The sequence below is a fragment of the Misgurnus anguillicaudatus genome, chromosome 21 (assembly GCF_027580225.2).
Source record: "Misgurnus anguillicaudatus chromosome 21, ASM2758022v2, whole genome shotgun sequence".
Lineage (NCBI taxonomy): Eukaryota > Metazoa > Chordata > Actinopteri > Cypriniformes > Cobitidae > Misgurnus > Misgurnus anguillicaudatus.
The window spans coordinates 61,027,953-61,043,816 of record NC_073357.2 but is presented as its reverse complement, the minus strand read 5'-3'; the positions used below and the strand labels follow the sequence as shown (position 1 = coordinate 61,043,816).

Sequence of the window (15,864 nt, the reverse complement as noted above, 5' to 3'; positions counted from 1 at the left end):
CCACACAGCAAATTTGGAGTCTCTATGTCTAACCCACTAGCGCCACCAACAGTCCAAAGTTGGACTTATGTTTTTGCTTATAACTTCTGATCTGTAAGCCCTAGAAACAAAATTCTTGCTTCTTCTGATTCCTTGGCTCAAGACGATTCGATTGGACCCTATGACATCATTTTCCGTCATGAAATTTTTTCGCCATTTTGAATTATTCGTAAAACCTACTTTTGCGAACTCGTCCTAGAGCTTTTCCCCGATTTCCACGAAAATTGGTATGCAGCATCTAGAGACACTCAAGGCAAAAAGTTATTAAAAGAATTTCGATAAACCAATCCGTTGTCGTATAGCGCGTCAACAAATTTTACATAGAGCGCAAAAAAACAGATTTTAGGCTGTATCTTCTCCAAACTTAGGCCTATTGACACAAATCTTGGTACTTGAGATGCCAGTCAGGAACTGAGGGAGCATGCACAGTTTCGTTGCAGCGCCACCTAGTGGCCAGACGAATGTTTTATAGGCCTATAACTTTGGCTATGATCATCATATTTACAAGGGACTTGTTTCCTTGGAGTTTTGAATAGTTGCCGTGTCCAACGATACCAAACATGCCAGGATTCGCCTTACGGTTAACCCTGTGCGGCAAAATAGCGCTTAAAAAACACGCGCGAATATCTCTGCGACCGTAATTCTGATCGACTCAAAAACACCATAGGAAGAAACTAACCTTACCTTCTGAACAAAAAGTTCTATTGGCGTTATATTAAAATTTTCATCAGAAATGACCGAAAAATGCAAAAAACGAAAAATTACCTTTTAAATTTTGTATTTTTTACACATAAATGGTTATAACTTCGCAACGAAAAGAGATTTTTTCACCAGATTTGATACGCTGATGTACGACCACAGTCTGAGGCCACACAAACAAAAATGTATGCTTGCACCACTAGATGGCCTTATAATTGAACAAAACCTTTGATATCAAGCCAGCCTTATGGTCATACAACTGTTTCTTCACTAAACTAAAGTGTATAATCATAAAACTAGCTACATGTAACACAATCATGACCTGATGTTACATGCACAATTTTGTCATTGCCCCACCTACTGGTTTTGAGATAGAATATGGTATTTTTGGCTAAAACTACTGCAACAACACATCTAAAACCACGACTCATCATGGATTATTCCTTTTATGTCTTGTACTATAATCACTGGTGGTTGCCAATTCACTCCCTAGCAACCATTGAAAATACCTTATCAACCGTTTTTGCAAAAGCTATATCTCTGCATCAGAAAATCGTTGAGACACAGGGATTTTCTCTTTTGACTAATTAAACTTGTTGTAACATGATGTGACCCATGTTTTGCCACTGCAAACACCACTCACATGTCCTTCAGTGCTCTAATGTTCCATGATTGTCAATAACAGAAGGGCGATTGCAATAGACAAGAACATAGATTATTTTTGTGGATAACTTTTTTGTTTTTTTCATCTGAAATCTTTAGGTTTACCTAGGGTCTTCTAGCCTGGTAATACCATCCTCTGCTATTTTGCTTCGCTTCATAGACAGAGTCTGGCTGGGCATAATTGACAATCGTTTTCCTTCTCGTGGGAGGGGCTTGTCTGAAGTTTAAAATCATTGGTCTAAACGTAAGCCAATCACACATAACATTTGGATATGATGTGCTTTATGCGCCGGATCAGCCGCATCGAATCTCTGCTGTAAAATACACGTATAAACCCATCGAGCGAAATACCAGAGTTAACATGGCTTTGAACGACTTTTGCAGATTATGTTAAGTAAATCGTAAACCCATCGAGCGAAATACCAGAGTTAACATGGCTATGAACGACTTTTGCAGATTATGTTAAGTAAATCGTGCCAGAGCTATTAGTTGAACACTATCCTTACGGTGGCTTTCCACTCACGTCTAACGGGAGGAACGCCCCTCTCTCCTCTTAAACTCTTCCACCAGACAACCATAACCATATGTAAATTAAATCTTCCTACCTTATTTTCTGGTTAATCAGGAATGTCACCAAAGAATGCTTGCCCACGCGTCCTCCACCATTAACTGTGAACACTATAATTCCATTCCATGATTTCTCGATCGTTGTGCACGTCAAGCTGTGCTGCACACAGTTTCTCGCTGACGATCGGTAAAGTTGATAAATTAAACTTTTCCAAAAACTTGTCGAGAGTAGGGCAACAACATAATCTCCATTCAAATGTTTAACAAACACTTTTCTTGTTTGGGTTTAAGTTGGCAAGTGCCGGTTCTCCACAACAGAGCAAATAGCTTACTGTATCTCCATGTCCACAACAAACTACAACCGTGATTCGGCGTTTAGCGTCTACGTCACGGCTCTCAGCCCGCCCTCTGTTCGTTGATTGGACGGACGTTTTGAGACCGGAGGAAAACGGTTTGAATGGGAGGTATCTCAGACTGAGTACAGAAGCGTAATGAAATTTAGCGGAAGTACGAAGTCTGACGTAGTCAGGCTAAGGGTCTTCAATCTGCTTATCCAATCTCAATTTTACATCCTTTTGTGCCCTTTTTGGCTTGACCCCGGCATTGCTGCTTGCAGCTATATTTAGGGGTCAAGCCCCGAAGGGGCGTAGAACCCTATTGTTATTGTTAGTTTTCTTATTAGGGGTCAAGCCCCGAAGGGGCGTAGAACCCTATTGTTATTGTTAGTTTTCTTATTATTATTATTAGGGGTCAAGCCCCGAAGGGGCGTAGAACCCTATTGTTATTGTTAGTTTTCTTATTATTATTAGGGGTCAAGCCCCGAAGGGGCGTAGAACCCTATTGTTATTGTTAGTTTTCTTATTATTATTATTATTATTATTATTATTATTATTATGTTTCCTCTTCCGCCATTGAAGTCAATGGCAGCCCATAGAACCGTACGTAGGAAAGTTATGAAATTTGGCACACATGTAGAGGACAGTCTCAGAAGTTACTATAGCAACATTGGTGTGTCTGACTCAAACCCTCTAGCGCCACCAACAGTCCAAATATCCACTTATGTTCATGCTCATAACTTCTGACCCGTGAGTCCTAGAAACTAAATTCTTGTTTCCTCTGAATCCTTTGCTCATGATGATTCAAATGCACACATTGATGACATTTGTGTCATGCAAATCTTTCCGCCATTTTGAATTTTCCGTAAAACCTACTTTTTCGAACTCCTCCTAGAGCGTTCGTCCGATTTGCATGTCCTTTGGTATATAGCATCTAGAGACACCCCAGACAAAAAGTTATCAAAAGCTTTTTGATAGACCAATGCGTTCTCGTATACCGTGACAACATACAAGGCGGCGAGCACGCCAAAACGGACGTAAGGCCGTATCTTCGCAAAACTTTATTGTATCGACACGAAACTTGGTATATGTCATTACAGTCATGACCTGAGGGTGTCTGCAACGTTTCGTCACAGCGCCACCTAGTGGTCACGAAATTCGAAAAATGCCTATTTTCGCTTATAACTACTTCAAACTTGAGTCTAAAATCATGAAGGTGGTCATGTTAGATTCCTTGAGGCATGCCGAGTCAAACCATGCCAAACGGTTTTCGGTCGGCCATTTTGGGTGTCGGCCATTTTGAATTTTCTCATTAAGTTCAGTATTTCACAAACAGAATGGCCTATCGCTACGAAATTTGGCATGGTTCATCAGTGACATGTTCTGAGCGCACCTATAAATCTTTAAGACAGCGCCACCTAGTGGTCAGGATATGTAAATAAATTGTTTAAAATCTTTATATCATTTGATTAAATTGCCACTATGACATAAGACTTCACTCTTTTGATTCCTTGGCTCATGCTGAGTCCGACTGTACCAAATATGTCTGAGTCAAACCTACTTCCTGTCGGCCATTTTGAATTATATTGAACACCTACTTTTTCGAACTCCTCCTAGAGCGCTCGTGTGATTGGCTTGATTTTTGGTATGCATCATCTAGAGACACTCTAGACAAAAAGTTATCAAAAGCTTTTCGGTAGACCTATCCGTTGTCGTATAACGCATCAAAGAATGCGAGGGCGAGCACGCCAAAATGTGTTTGAGCCTGTATCTTCGCAAAACTTTTGTGTATTAATATGAGACTTGGTAAATGTCATAACAGCAATGACCTGAGGGTGCATGCACCATTTCGTCACACTGCCCCCTACTGGTCACGAGATATAAAAAATGTCTATTTTTGCTTATAACTACTGCAATCTTGAATGTAAAATTATGAGACTGGTCTTGTTAGATTTCGTGAGGCATGCCGAGTCAAACGATACCAAATGGTTTTTGGTCAGCCATTTTGTGTGTCGGGCATTTTGAATTTTTTCTTTAAGTTCAAGTATTTCAGAAACGCAATTGCGTATTGTTATGAAACTTGGTATGATTCATCAGCAACATGTTCTGGGAGGACTTGTAAACTTTTCGGCGCCCCCTAGTGGTCAAGAGATTTGAAGCTATATCTCTGCATCTCTTTATCGTATTTACACCAAATTTGGTGGGTGTCATCACAATCAAGACCTGAGTCACAATTTATTGTTTGGTCAGTGCCCCCTAGTGGTCAAGTCATTTAAGGCTATTTCTCCGTATCGCTTTATCGTATTTACACTAAATTTGGTATGTGTCATCACAGTCATGACCTGAGGCACCATCTATTGTTTCGGCAGAGCGCCACCTAGTGGTCTCAAGATACAAAAAATTGCTATTTTTTTTCTAAAACTAATGCAAACTTAGATCTTAAATCATGACAGTCATCACGTATGAATCATTTTTTGCTATGTTCGGCTTGACCCCGGTATCGCTGCTTGCAGCTATATTTATTATTATGTTTCCTCTTCCGCCATTGAAGTCAATGGCAGCCCATAGAACCGTACGTAGGAAAGTTATGAAATTTGGCACACATGTAGAGGACAGTCTCAAAAGTTACTATAGCAACATTGGTGTGTCTGACTCAAACCCTCTAGCGCCACCAACAGTCCAAAAATCCACTTATGTTCATGCTCATAACTTCTGACCCGTGAGTCCTAGAAACTAAATTCTTGTTTCCTCTGAATCCTTTGCTCATGATGATTCAAATGCACACATTGATGACATTTGTGTCATGCAAATCTTTCCGCCATTTTGAATTTTCCGTAAAACCTACTTTTTCGAACTCCTCCTAGAGCGTTCGTCCGATTTGCATGTCCTTTGGTATATAGCATCTAGAGACACCCCAGACAAAAAGTTATCAAAAGCTTTTTGATAGACCAATGCGTTCTCGTATACAGTGACAACATACAAGGCGGCGAGCACGCCAAAATGGACGTAAGGCCGTATCTTCGCAAAACTTTATTGTATCGACACGAAACTTGGTATATGTCATTACAGTCATGACCTGAGGGTGTCTGCAACGTTTCGTCACAGCGCCACCTAGTGGTCACGAAATTCGAAAAATGCCTATTTTCGCTTATAACTACTTCAAACTTGAGTCTAAAATCATGAAGGTGGTCATGTTAGATTCCTTGAGGCATGCCGAGTCAAACGATGCCAAACTGTTTTCGGTCGGCCATTTTGGGTGTCGGCCATTTTGAATTTTCTCATTAAGTTCAGTATTTCACAAACAGAATGGCCTATCGCTACAAAATTTGGCATGGTTCATCAGTGACATGTTCTGAGCGCACCTATAAATCTTTAGAACGGCGCCACCTAGTGGTCAGGACATGTAAAGAAATTGTTTCAAATCTTTATATCATTTGATTAAATTGCCACTATGACATGAGACTTCACTCTATTGATTCCTTGGCTCATGCTGAGTCAGACTGTACCAAATATGTCTGAGTCAAACCTACTTCCTGTCGGCCATTTTGAATTATATTGAACACCTACTTTTTCGAACTCCTCCTAGAGTGCTCGTGTGATTGGCTTGATTTTTGGTATGCATCATCTAGAGACACTCCAGACAAAAAGTTATCAAAAGCTTTTCGGTAGACCTATCCGTTGTCGTATAACGCATCAAAGAATGCGAGGGCGAGCACGCAAAAATGTGTTTGAGCCTGTATCTTCCCAATACTTTTGCGTACTAATATGAGACTTGGTATATGTCATAATAGTGATGACCTGAGGGTGCATGCACCATTTCGTCACACTGCCCCCTACTGGTCACGAGATATAAAATATGTATTTTTGCTTATAACTACTGCAAACTTGAATGTAAAATTATGAGACTAGTCTTGTTAGATTTCGTGAAGCATGCCGAGTCAAACGATACCAAATGGTTTTTGGTCGGCCATTTTGTGTGTCGGCCATTTTGAATTTTTTCTTTAAGTTCAAGTATTTCAGAAAAGCAATTGCGTATTGTTATGAAACTTGGTATGGTTCATCAGCAACATGTTCTGAGAGGACTTGTAAACTTTTTGGCGCCCCCTTGTGGTCAAGAGATTTGAAGCTATATCTCTGCATCTCTTTATCGTATTTACACCAAATTTGGTGTGTGTCATCACAATCAAGACCTGAGTCACAATTTATTGTTTGGTCAGTGCCTCCTAGTGGTCAAGTCATTTAAGGCTATATCTCCGTATCGCTTTATCGTATTACCAGTAAATTTGGTATGTGTCATCACAGTCATGACCTGAGGCACCATCTATTGTTTCGGCACAGCGCCAACTAGTGGTCTCAAGATACAAAAAATTGCTATTTTTTTCCTAAAACTAATGCAAACTTAGATCTTAAATCATGAAAGTCATCACGTATGAATCATTTTTTGCCATGTTTGGCTTGACCCCGGTATCGCTGCTTGCAGCTATATTTATTATTATTATTATTATTATGTTTCCTCTTCCGCCATTGAAGTCAATGGCAGCCCATAGAACCGTACGTAGGAAAGTTATGAAATTTGGCACACATGTAAAGGACAGTCTCAGAAGTTACTATAGCAACATTGGTGTGTCTGACTCAAACCCTCTAGCGCCACCAACAGTCCAAATATCCACTTATGTTCATGCTCACAACTTCTGACCCATGAGTCCTAGAAAATAAATTCTTGTTTCCTCTGAATCCTTGGCTCATGATGATTCAATTGCACATGTTGATGTCATTTGTGTCATGCACATCTTTCCGCCATTTTGAATTTTCCGTAAAACCTACTTTTTCGAACTCCTCCTAGACCGTCCGTCCGATTTGCATGTCCTTTGGTATGTAGCATCTAGAGACACCCCAGACAAAAAGTTATCAAAAGCTTTTTGATAGACCAATGCGTTCTCGTATAAATTGACAACATATATGGCGGCGAGCACGCCAAAACGGACGTGAGGCCGTATCTTCGCAAAACTGTATTGTATCGACACGAAACTTGGTATATGTCATAACAGTCATGACCTGAGGGTGCCTGCAATGTTTCGTCACAGCGCCACCTAGTGGTCACGAGATTCGAAAAATGCCTATTTTCGCTTATAACTACTTCAAACTTGAGTCTAAAATCATGAAGGTGGTCTTGTTAGATTCCTTGAGGTATGCAGAGTCAAACGATATCAAACGGTTTTCGGTCGGCCATTTTGGGTGTCGGCCATTTTGAATTTTCTCATTAAGTTCAGTATTTCACAAACAGAATGGCGTATTGCTACGAAATTTGGCATGGTTCATCAGTGACATGTTCTGAGCGCACCTATAAATCTTTAGGACAGCGCCACCTAGTGGTCAGGATATGTAAATAAATTGTTTAAAATCTATATATCATTTGATTAAATTGCCACTATGACATAAGACTTCACTCTTTTGATTCCTTGGCTCATGCTGAGTCAGACTGTACCAAATATGTCTGAGTCAAACCTACTTCCTGTCGGCCATTTTGAATTATATTGAACACCTACTTTTTCGAACTCCTCCTAGAGTGCTCGTGTGATTGGCTTGATTTTTGGTATGCATCATCTAGAGACACTCCAGACAAAAAGTTATCAAAAGCTTTTCGGTAGACCTATCCGTTGTCGTATAACGCATCAAAGAATGCGAGGGCGAGCACGCCAAAATGTGTTTGAGCCTGTATCTTCGCAAAACTTTTGCGTATTGATTTGAGACTTGGTATATGTCATAACAGTGATGACGTAAGGGTGCATGCACCGTTTCGTCACAGTGCCCCCTAGTGGTCACGAGATATGAAAATTGTCAACTTTTGCTTATAACTTCTGCAAGCATGTGTGTAAAATTATGAGAGTGCTTTTGTTAGATTTTCTGAAGCATGTCAATTCAAACGATACAAAATGGTTTTTGGTCGGCCATTTTGGGTGTCGGCCATTTTGATTTTTTCTCTAAGTTCAAGTATTTCAGAAACGCAATTCCGTATTGTTATGAAACTTGGTATGGTTCATCAGCAACATGTTCTGAAAGCACTTGTAAACTTTTTGGTGCCCCCTAGTGGTCAAAAAGATTTGAGGCTATATCTCTGAATCTCTTCATCGTATTTACACCAAATTTGGTGGGTGTTATTACAGTATTGTTCCGAGTCACCATCTATTGTTTTAGCCAGTGCCCCCTAGTGGTCAAGACATTTGAGGCTATATCTCTGTGTTCCTTTATTGTATTTACACCAAATTTGGTGGGTGTCATTAGTTCATGGCATTCATCACGTATGATTCATTTTTTGCCATGTTTGGCTTGACCCCGGTATCGCTGCTTGCAGCTATATTTATTATTATTATTATTATTATTATTATTATGTTTCCTCTTCCGCCATTGAAGTCAATGGCAGCCCATAGAACCGTACGTAGGAAAGTTATGAAATTTGGCACACATGTAGAGGACAGTCTCAGAAGTTACTATAGCAACATTGGTGTGTCTGACTCAAACCCTCTAGCGCCACCAACAGTCCAAAAATCCACTAATGTTCATGCTCACAACTTCTGACCCGTGAGTCCTAGAAAATAAATTCTTGTTTCCTCTGAATCCTTGGCTCATGATGATTCAATTGCACATGTTGATGTCATTTGTGTCATGCACATCTTTCCGCCATTTTGAATTTTCCGTAAAACCTACTTTTTCGAACTCCTCCTAGACCGTCCGTCCGATTTGCATGTCCTTTGGTATGTAGCATCTAGAGACACCACAGACAAAAAGTTATCAAAAGCTTTTTTATAGACCAATGCGTTCTCGTATAAATTGACAACATATATGGCGGCGAGCACGCCAAAACGGACGTGAGGCCGTATCTTCGCAAAACTTTATTGTATCGACACGAAACTTGGTATATGTCATTACAGTCATGACCTGAGGGTGCATGCACCATTTCGTCACACTGCCCCCTACTGGTCACGAGATATAAAAAATGTCTATTTTTGCTTATAACTACTGCAAATTTGAATGTAAAATTATGAGACTGGTCTTGTTAGATTTCGTGAGGCATGGCGAGTCAAACGATACCAAATGGTTTTTGGTCGGCCATTTTGTGTGTCGGCCATTTTGAATTTTTCTTTAAGTTCAAGTATTTCAGAAACGCAACTGTGTATTGTTATGAAACTTGGTATGGTTCATTACCTACATGTTCTGGGAGGACTTGTAAACTTTTCGGTGCCCCCTAGTGGTCAAGAGATTTGAAGCTATATCTCTGCATCTCTTTATCGTATTTACACCAAATTTGGTGGGTGTCATCACAATCAAGACCTGAGTCACACTTTATTTTTTGGTCAGTGCCCCCTAGTGGTCAAGTCATTTAAGGCTATATCTCTGCATCTCTTTATTGTATTTACACCAAATTTGGTGGGTGTCATCACAATCAAGACCTGAGTCACAATTTATTGTTTGGTTAGTGCCCCCTAGTGGTCAAGTCATTTAAGGCTATATCTCTGCATCTCTTTATTGTATTTACACCAAATTTGGTGGGTGTCATCACAATCAAGACCTGAGTCACAATTTATTGTTTGGTTAGTGCCCCCTAGTGGTCAAGTCATTTAAGGCTATATCTCTGTATTGCTTTATCGTATTTACACTAAATTTGGTATGTGTCATCACAGTCATGACCTGAGGCACCATCTATTGTTTCTGCACCGCGCCACCTAGTGGTCTCAAGATACAAAAAATTGCAATTTTATTCATAAAACTAATGCAAACTTAGATCTTAAATCATGACAGTCATCACGTATGAATCATTTTTTGCCATGTTTGGCTTGACCCCGGTATCGCTGCTTGCAGCTATATTTTTTTATTTGCTTTAGGAAATTAAAGAGGAGTCACTAGAAGTCGTCACACAATTTTCAGATGTTTCCAAACCTCTTGTAAACCATTTTTGTCCTCCAGTTTGTCAATGTGAAGTCCCAACCCAATGTCACAGCAAGTCGTGTTATAGTCACAAAATATTTGATTAATTTATTTATTAATTTATATGTTTATGGACACGATTTTCCTCATTTTTTCGTGCCATTGAGCACAAATGTCTTTTTCGTGTCAGTCAACACGAATTTCTATAAATAGTTTTTCGTGTTTGTGGCATGACTCTCTTTTTTGTGTCATTTTATGTATTTATTTCTCATTGTTTTTTTCTATTTTTTACCAATGTCGCTTGGGGTTAGAATTACTTTTTGTTCAGACAACCAAACCCCAACTCTAACCCCAAGCGAAAATAGTTTTAAAATTGGAAAGAAAACATGTAGAAACCAATACATAAAATTACATCCTAACCCAAACCCCAAATCTAACCCCAACCCCAAGCGGCAATGATTTAAAAATAGGAAAAACAATGAGGTAACCAATACATAAAATGACACGAAAAAGAAAGTCATACCATGAACACGAAAAACTATTTATAGAAATTCATGTTGACTGACACGAAAAGGACATTCGTGCTCAATGGCATGAAAAAAATAAATTAATCATGAACACAAACAAATTCATCAAATATTTTGTTACTATAACATGACTTGCCGTAAGATTGTGTTGGATGTCTGTGGTGCACATCAGGTGTTAGTAGATCACCTACAACTCATCAGCTCTGCTTATTTGCGACCCTGAACTAATTTGTGTTGCTCTTAGTAAATTGTTGGTCTTTATGGAAATCAGCTGTTGTGCCTGTGTTATTTTAACCCGTTCTCACCAAGATGCGTACAAATGACACGCAGTGTGATTATCGTGCAATAGATACGCCAAATTCCGATTTTTGCACGATAATCACACTGCGTGTCATTTGTACGCTTTTTGGTGAGAATGGGTTGGTTATTTTATTTGCACTTTTTTTAGTAAATAACCTGCAGATATTACTACTCCTTTTTGGAATTGCGCTAAATCTGGCCGTAAATCTGGCATTAATATTCTTATTTCCATGTTAGAAAATTTCCAAGTTAATTCCAAGCACTGGTTTGGAAATATGAACATAATTGTGCTTTCTATCCAAAAAATGCTGCAGCTCCACCATTTTTTTTTTTTTTTTGCTCGCTCTTTGTGTGTTACTAAAACAATGTAGTTGTACAGACGTACTGTATCCAGTCTTTGATATGATGAAACTGTGTTCTTCAATGTTGTGTATGCTGGCAAGATCTGATCCTTCTCTGTGACACGCGGCCAAAGCATCACTCCACGTCTTCTTAGTGCGCTGCAGATAATAACAGTGACCGGCGTACGGCACCCATGCCACTGGACAGAAGTTAGGCTGATCTTTACCTGCTAAAGAGAGAGAGAGAAACATATAGACCCCTTCACGTCTCACGTCACAGGAGAATTCGCGGTTCAGCCTGCGCAGAAAGGGGTCAGAAAGGTTGTTCCATCAAGTTGAGTTGCGTATTGTTCGGTGGAATCCAAAGAGCATTGTCACCTACTTTTTGTGGGCTGTGAAAATCGCACCAGTTCTGCAGTTACGTTTTTCAGGATTCCTGCAGGATCTCATCCATAAAAAAAAAATAGATGACATCTGTGGCTTCAAGCAATTAAATGTGCAGACTGGGACAATGCAAAGATCAAAGAAGCTTGTGTTTGTAGTGCTCACTTCATTTCAGTTAAGTTCAGCCATGCCATTTTTCTGACCCCATGCTGCATGCGCACCTGACCTAGGCGTTTGATGTTTACAAACATTGAAGGGGTCTATAACATTGACTGTATATGGGCTCTCTCTTTTGTGTGTGTGTGTGTGTGTGTGCGTGCGTGCGTGCATGCGTGTGTGTGTGTGTGTGTGTGTGTGTGTGTGTGTGTGTGTGCGTGCGTGCGTGCGTGCATGCGTGTGTGTGTGTGTGTCAGTACAGTAGGTCAGTGTCCAACAGGTCTTGCATTTTATTACTACAGTACAAGTCATTTGTTGTAACTTATTTTCATGTTTACCGTATTGTTAAGTAATAGAATTTGATTTATCCTAAAGTCTTGGGTTGTGCAGTCTTACTTTTGGTTGGACAGAAGCCCCACTTCATCTCTGTATCATAATCTGTCTCAGTTGAACACCACAGTTTGCCATCTGATCTTCCCTCCGTGATGCACTCAGCGTACCACTTGTCATTAAACTTAAAGGGAAACTGACATGGCTTTCCAAATGCATTCCCACCCAGAGTATAAATCTCTACAAGATAAACAAAACACAAAAGAAATAGAATTTGTAATATGAAGCAGAGAACGATCTACAATAAACAATATTAATCGTCTGAGGTTACAAATTGATGTTTAATGTATACACTGTTAAATATAAAGGAGCTTGAAATGTTGTTTACAGCAATGCCATAGAATAACCATTTTTGGTTCCTCAAAGAAACGTGTAGGCAACGGCTCTTCAAAGTATTATTTCTCTTATACCTTTTTATAATCTTAAGATCCCTTTGTTTACTACAAAGAACCTTATGTATACAGAAAGGTCCGTCAGATATTAAAGCTTCTTTACAGAACCATTTAGACCAAACGTTATTCTATGGCATCGTAAACACCTTTACTTTTAAAGGTGCAGTGTGTAGATTTTAGCGGCATCTAGCAGTAAGATTGTGTTGTGCAACAAATGGCTCAATCCACCGTTCACCGAAATGCATAGTGAAGCTACGGTAGCTGGCACAAGACAAACATAATGTTGTCTAAGACAAAATACAGTAGTGACAAAAAGTGCTTTGTAGAGCAGATTGTCCTTTCAACCTGATCTCACGAATTTCCGTGGCATAGTCACGGAATTTTGTGCTCATTTTTCCGTGGCATTCTCACGGATCTCCGCATTTTTCCGTGGCCCTGCTACGGACTTTCTTTTTCCGTGGCATTCTCACGGATTGGTTACTCAACTGTTTTGTCCTATTTTCTTACAATTTTTGCTTCGGTTTAGGGTTAGATTTACATGAAATGACATCCCTACCCAAACCCAACTCTAACCCCAACGCCAGGCAACAATTGTTTAAAGTTTAGAAAATATAAAAGAATAAATCAGAAAAAATAGTATAAACCAATATTTAAAGTGACATACTAACGCAAACACCAAATCTAACCCTAAACCGAAGCGAAAATGGTTTGAAAGTAGGAAAAAGCAGTTGGGTAACCACTCCGTGAGAATGCCACGCAAAAAGACAGTCCGTAACAGGGCCACGGGAAAATGCGGAGATCCGTGAGAATGCCACGGAAAAATGAGCACAAAATTCCGGGACTATCTCACGGAACTTTGTTAGATCATGTTGGTCCTTTAGAGCTACTGCGGCACAAAATGGCGACTTCCATATAAGGGGACCCACGGTGTATGGAGATAAAAACGGCTCATTCAAAGGTAATAAACACATAACTGTTCATTGTGTAAGGTCTTTATAAACCACGCTGCACCTTTAAAAGTGTGAAAACAACTAACGCAAATGGCTGGATTGAGATTGAATTGGAGTTTTTTTTTATTATTGAAGGAGTTCTCATGTATGATGGACACTTGTTGGTTGTTCATACATCACTATCACTACTATGACTATCCAACTCATTACAAAAATAATAATTATTGAATTTAAAATTTGTAAAGAAATTAGTGTAGCGGGCAGGGCTCTGACAAGTCAGATGCATTTTTAGCGAACCCACATTCTTTGCTGGTCCTGTTACCCTTTCTCCACTTTACAATACTTTCACTCAATTAAAGGTGAAAATGTCCCAAAAATAGCTTTAAAAATGAAAAAGCATATTTCATCTACAAAATAATTTATGAATCAAATGTTTAATATCAGGAGCAATCTAAATTCAGTGGTGTGGGTCCAAATGTTTTACTGGAGATGAGTAGTTAACAATTTCATAGTTAGTTATCATAACATCTACTTTTAGTTCTTTTATAGTAACCTTCCAAAATGGGTATGCATCTATCAAAATGGCAGATTTACCTTGATATTCATGAAAACACAGATCGTATTTTTCCCCATAAATCTGCCAGTGACTCCAAGATCCACTTGCAATATACAGCATCATATTTTGGTCCCCTCGATGGCCGTAGTTCAGATATAACAGTTTTTCCTTTAAGCCAAACAAGGTCTCACTCTTACATTCCCAGGACTGTAGCGGGCTGAGCTCTTTACAGGGCAGAAGGATCACTTTCTCAAAGTCTTTAACGCTTTGAGCTCCCAAACAGAGTTTAAGAGAGACGCTGATAATTCTTGAAGAAGAAACCCATCGGAAACGCTGAGCATCAGAAGATACATCACACGGTGCCATATATACAACATCAGCATTAATGACATTCACACATCTGTTGTGATCCTCATTGTAGATGAGAAAAGAGTTGTCGTCTAAAGAAAAAAAATCAGACAATGTCACAGAAAAATAATATAACACTGACTATCAAGGTTTTTTTAAGAGTGTCACTGACATGCAGAACTCATGAAGCATCTATATTAGGTAACACTTTATTTCGATAGTCCACTTTAGACATTTTACTACAGTAATTATAAGTAACTTTGCAACTACTTATCAACTACCTATCTTTAGAGAATAAGTAAACTGTCTGCTTAATATCTACTAACACTTTATTGCGATGATATTTCAACAGACATTCAACTGTCTATAAGTATCTTTGAAGGTGCATGTAAACTTATTCCACTTACCCAAACCTCTTCCCTAACCCTAACCCTTCCAGTCTACTAATACTCTAATGACAGTTAGTTGATGTATAGTTGCAAAGTTATTTATAGTTAGTAGAATGTTTAAAGTGGACTAACAAAATATAGTGTAACCCTATATTATTTATATCTTCTCTTTTTTTGGTTCAGAATGATGCTCAAAAAGACCAAATATTTGTCATTTTAAAGTGCAAAAATGAAGATAATTAAAATGTTTAATGTCCAGTATTATACATAAAAATAACTCCCGGTAATCATAACATAAAAATTAAACCAGCGTACTGTACCTGTTTGACTGGACGGCTGTACTGCAACACATAAAGAAATCAAAACAAACACTTGAAGCATCTTCATATCTGAACTGTCAACGTGAAGAAATTCAGTTGTGTTTGCCGAGTACGTTTGAAGAGTAAGACACTTATATACACTCTTGTAAAAGTTTCTATCCTGTCATGTGGTCAAGATGAAGTGGGTTTAGAAATAATATATTTTATGCAACCTCTAGAGCAATGTTGGCAGCACTCATGCCTCTGTTTTTGAAGCCGGCTTCTGCACCTGGCGGACAGCACAAGGACTCAGCCTTTTTGCTCGACCCTTGTGTGTCCTGTTTTGAGTGAAGTCTCTCTTGTGTGTCCTGTTTTCCAACAGTCTTGGAAAACCTCTGTATGACCCTGGCCACTGTACTGTTACTCAGTTTTAGGTTGTTACTGATCTTCTTATAGCGATGGCCATCTTTTTGGAGAGCAAAGGGAGTCTAAAGGGCCGTTTACATTATGACAAAAACTATAAAAAATATAGTTTTGAAAATGGCTTTATATTAAAGAGAATAGCAGAGTTCACACCACAACTATAACAAAATTTAGTATGTAATG

At 39.1% G+C, this 15,864-nt stretch overlaps 1 protein-coding gene across 3 annotated transcripts in view; it reads right to left on the bottom strand.

Moving 5' to 3' along the window:
* Positions 1–15,511, bottom strand: part of LOC129453284 (macrophage mannose receptor 1) — a 218,648-nt gene extending 203,137 nt beyond the window's left edge. For 2 of the 3 annotated variants that reach the window (XM_073859579.1, XM_073859580.1), the window contains exons 1-4: positions 15,280–15,511; positions 14,261–14,662; positions 12,331–12,504; positions 11,439–11,624 (exon numbers count right to left, since the gene is read on the bottom strand). In XM_073859579.1, the coding sequence (XP_073715680.1) occupies positions 11,439–11,624; positions 12,331–12,504; positions 14,261–14,662; positions 15,280–15,346 (829 nt within the window). In that variant the 5' untranslated portion in view covers positions 15,347–15,511. The remainder of the gene's footprint in view (positions 1–11,438; positions 11,625–12,330; positions 12,505–14,260; positions 14,663–15,279) is intronic. The other variant, XM_073859581.1, reaches the window with a different exon arrangement.
* Between the last annotated feature and the right edge of the window lie 353 nt (positions 15,512–15,864).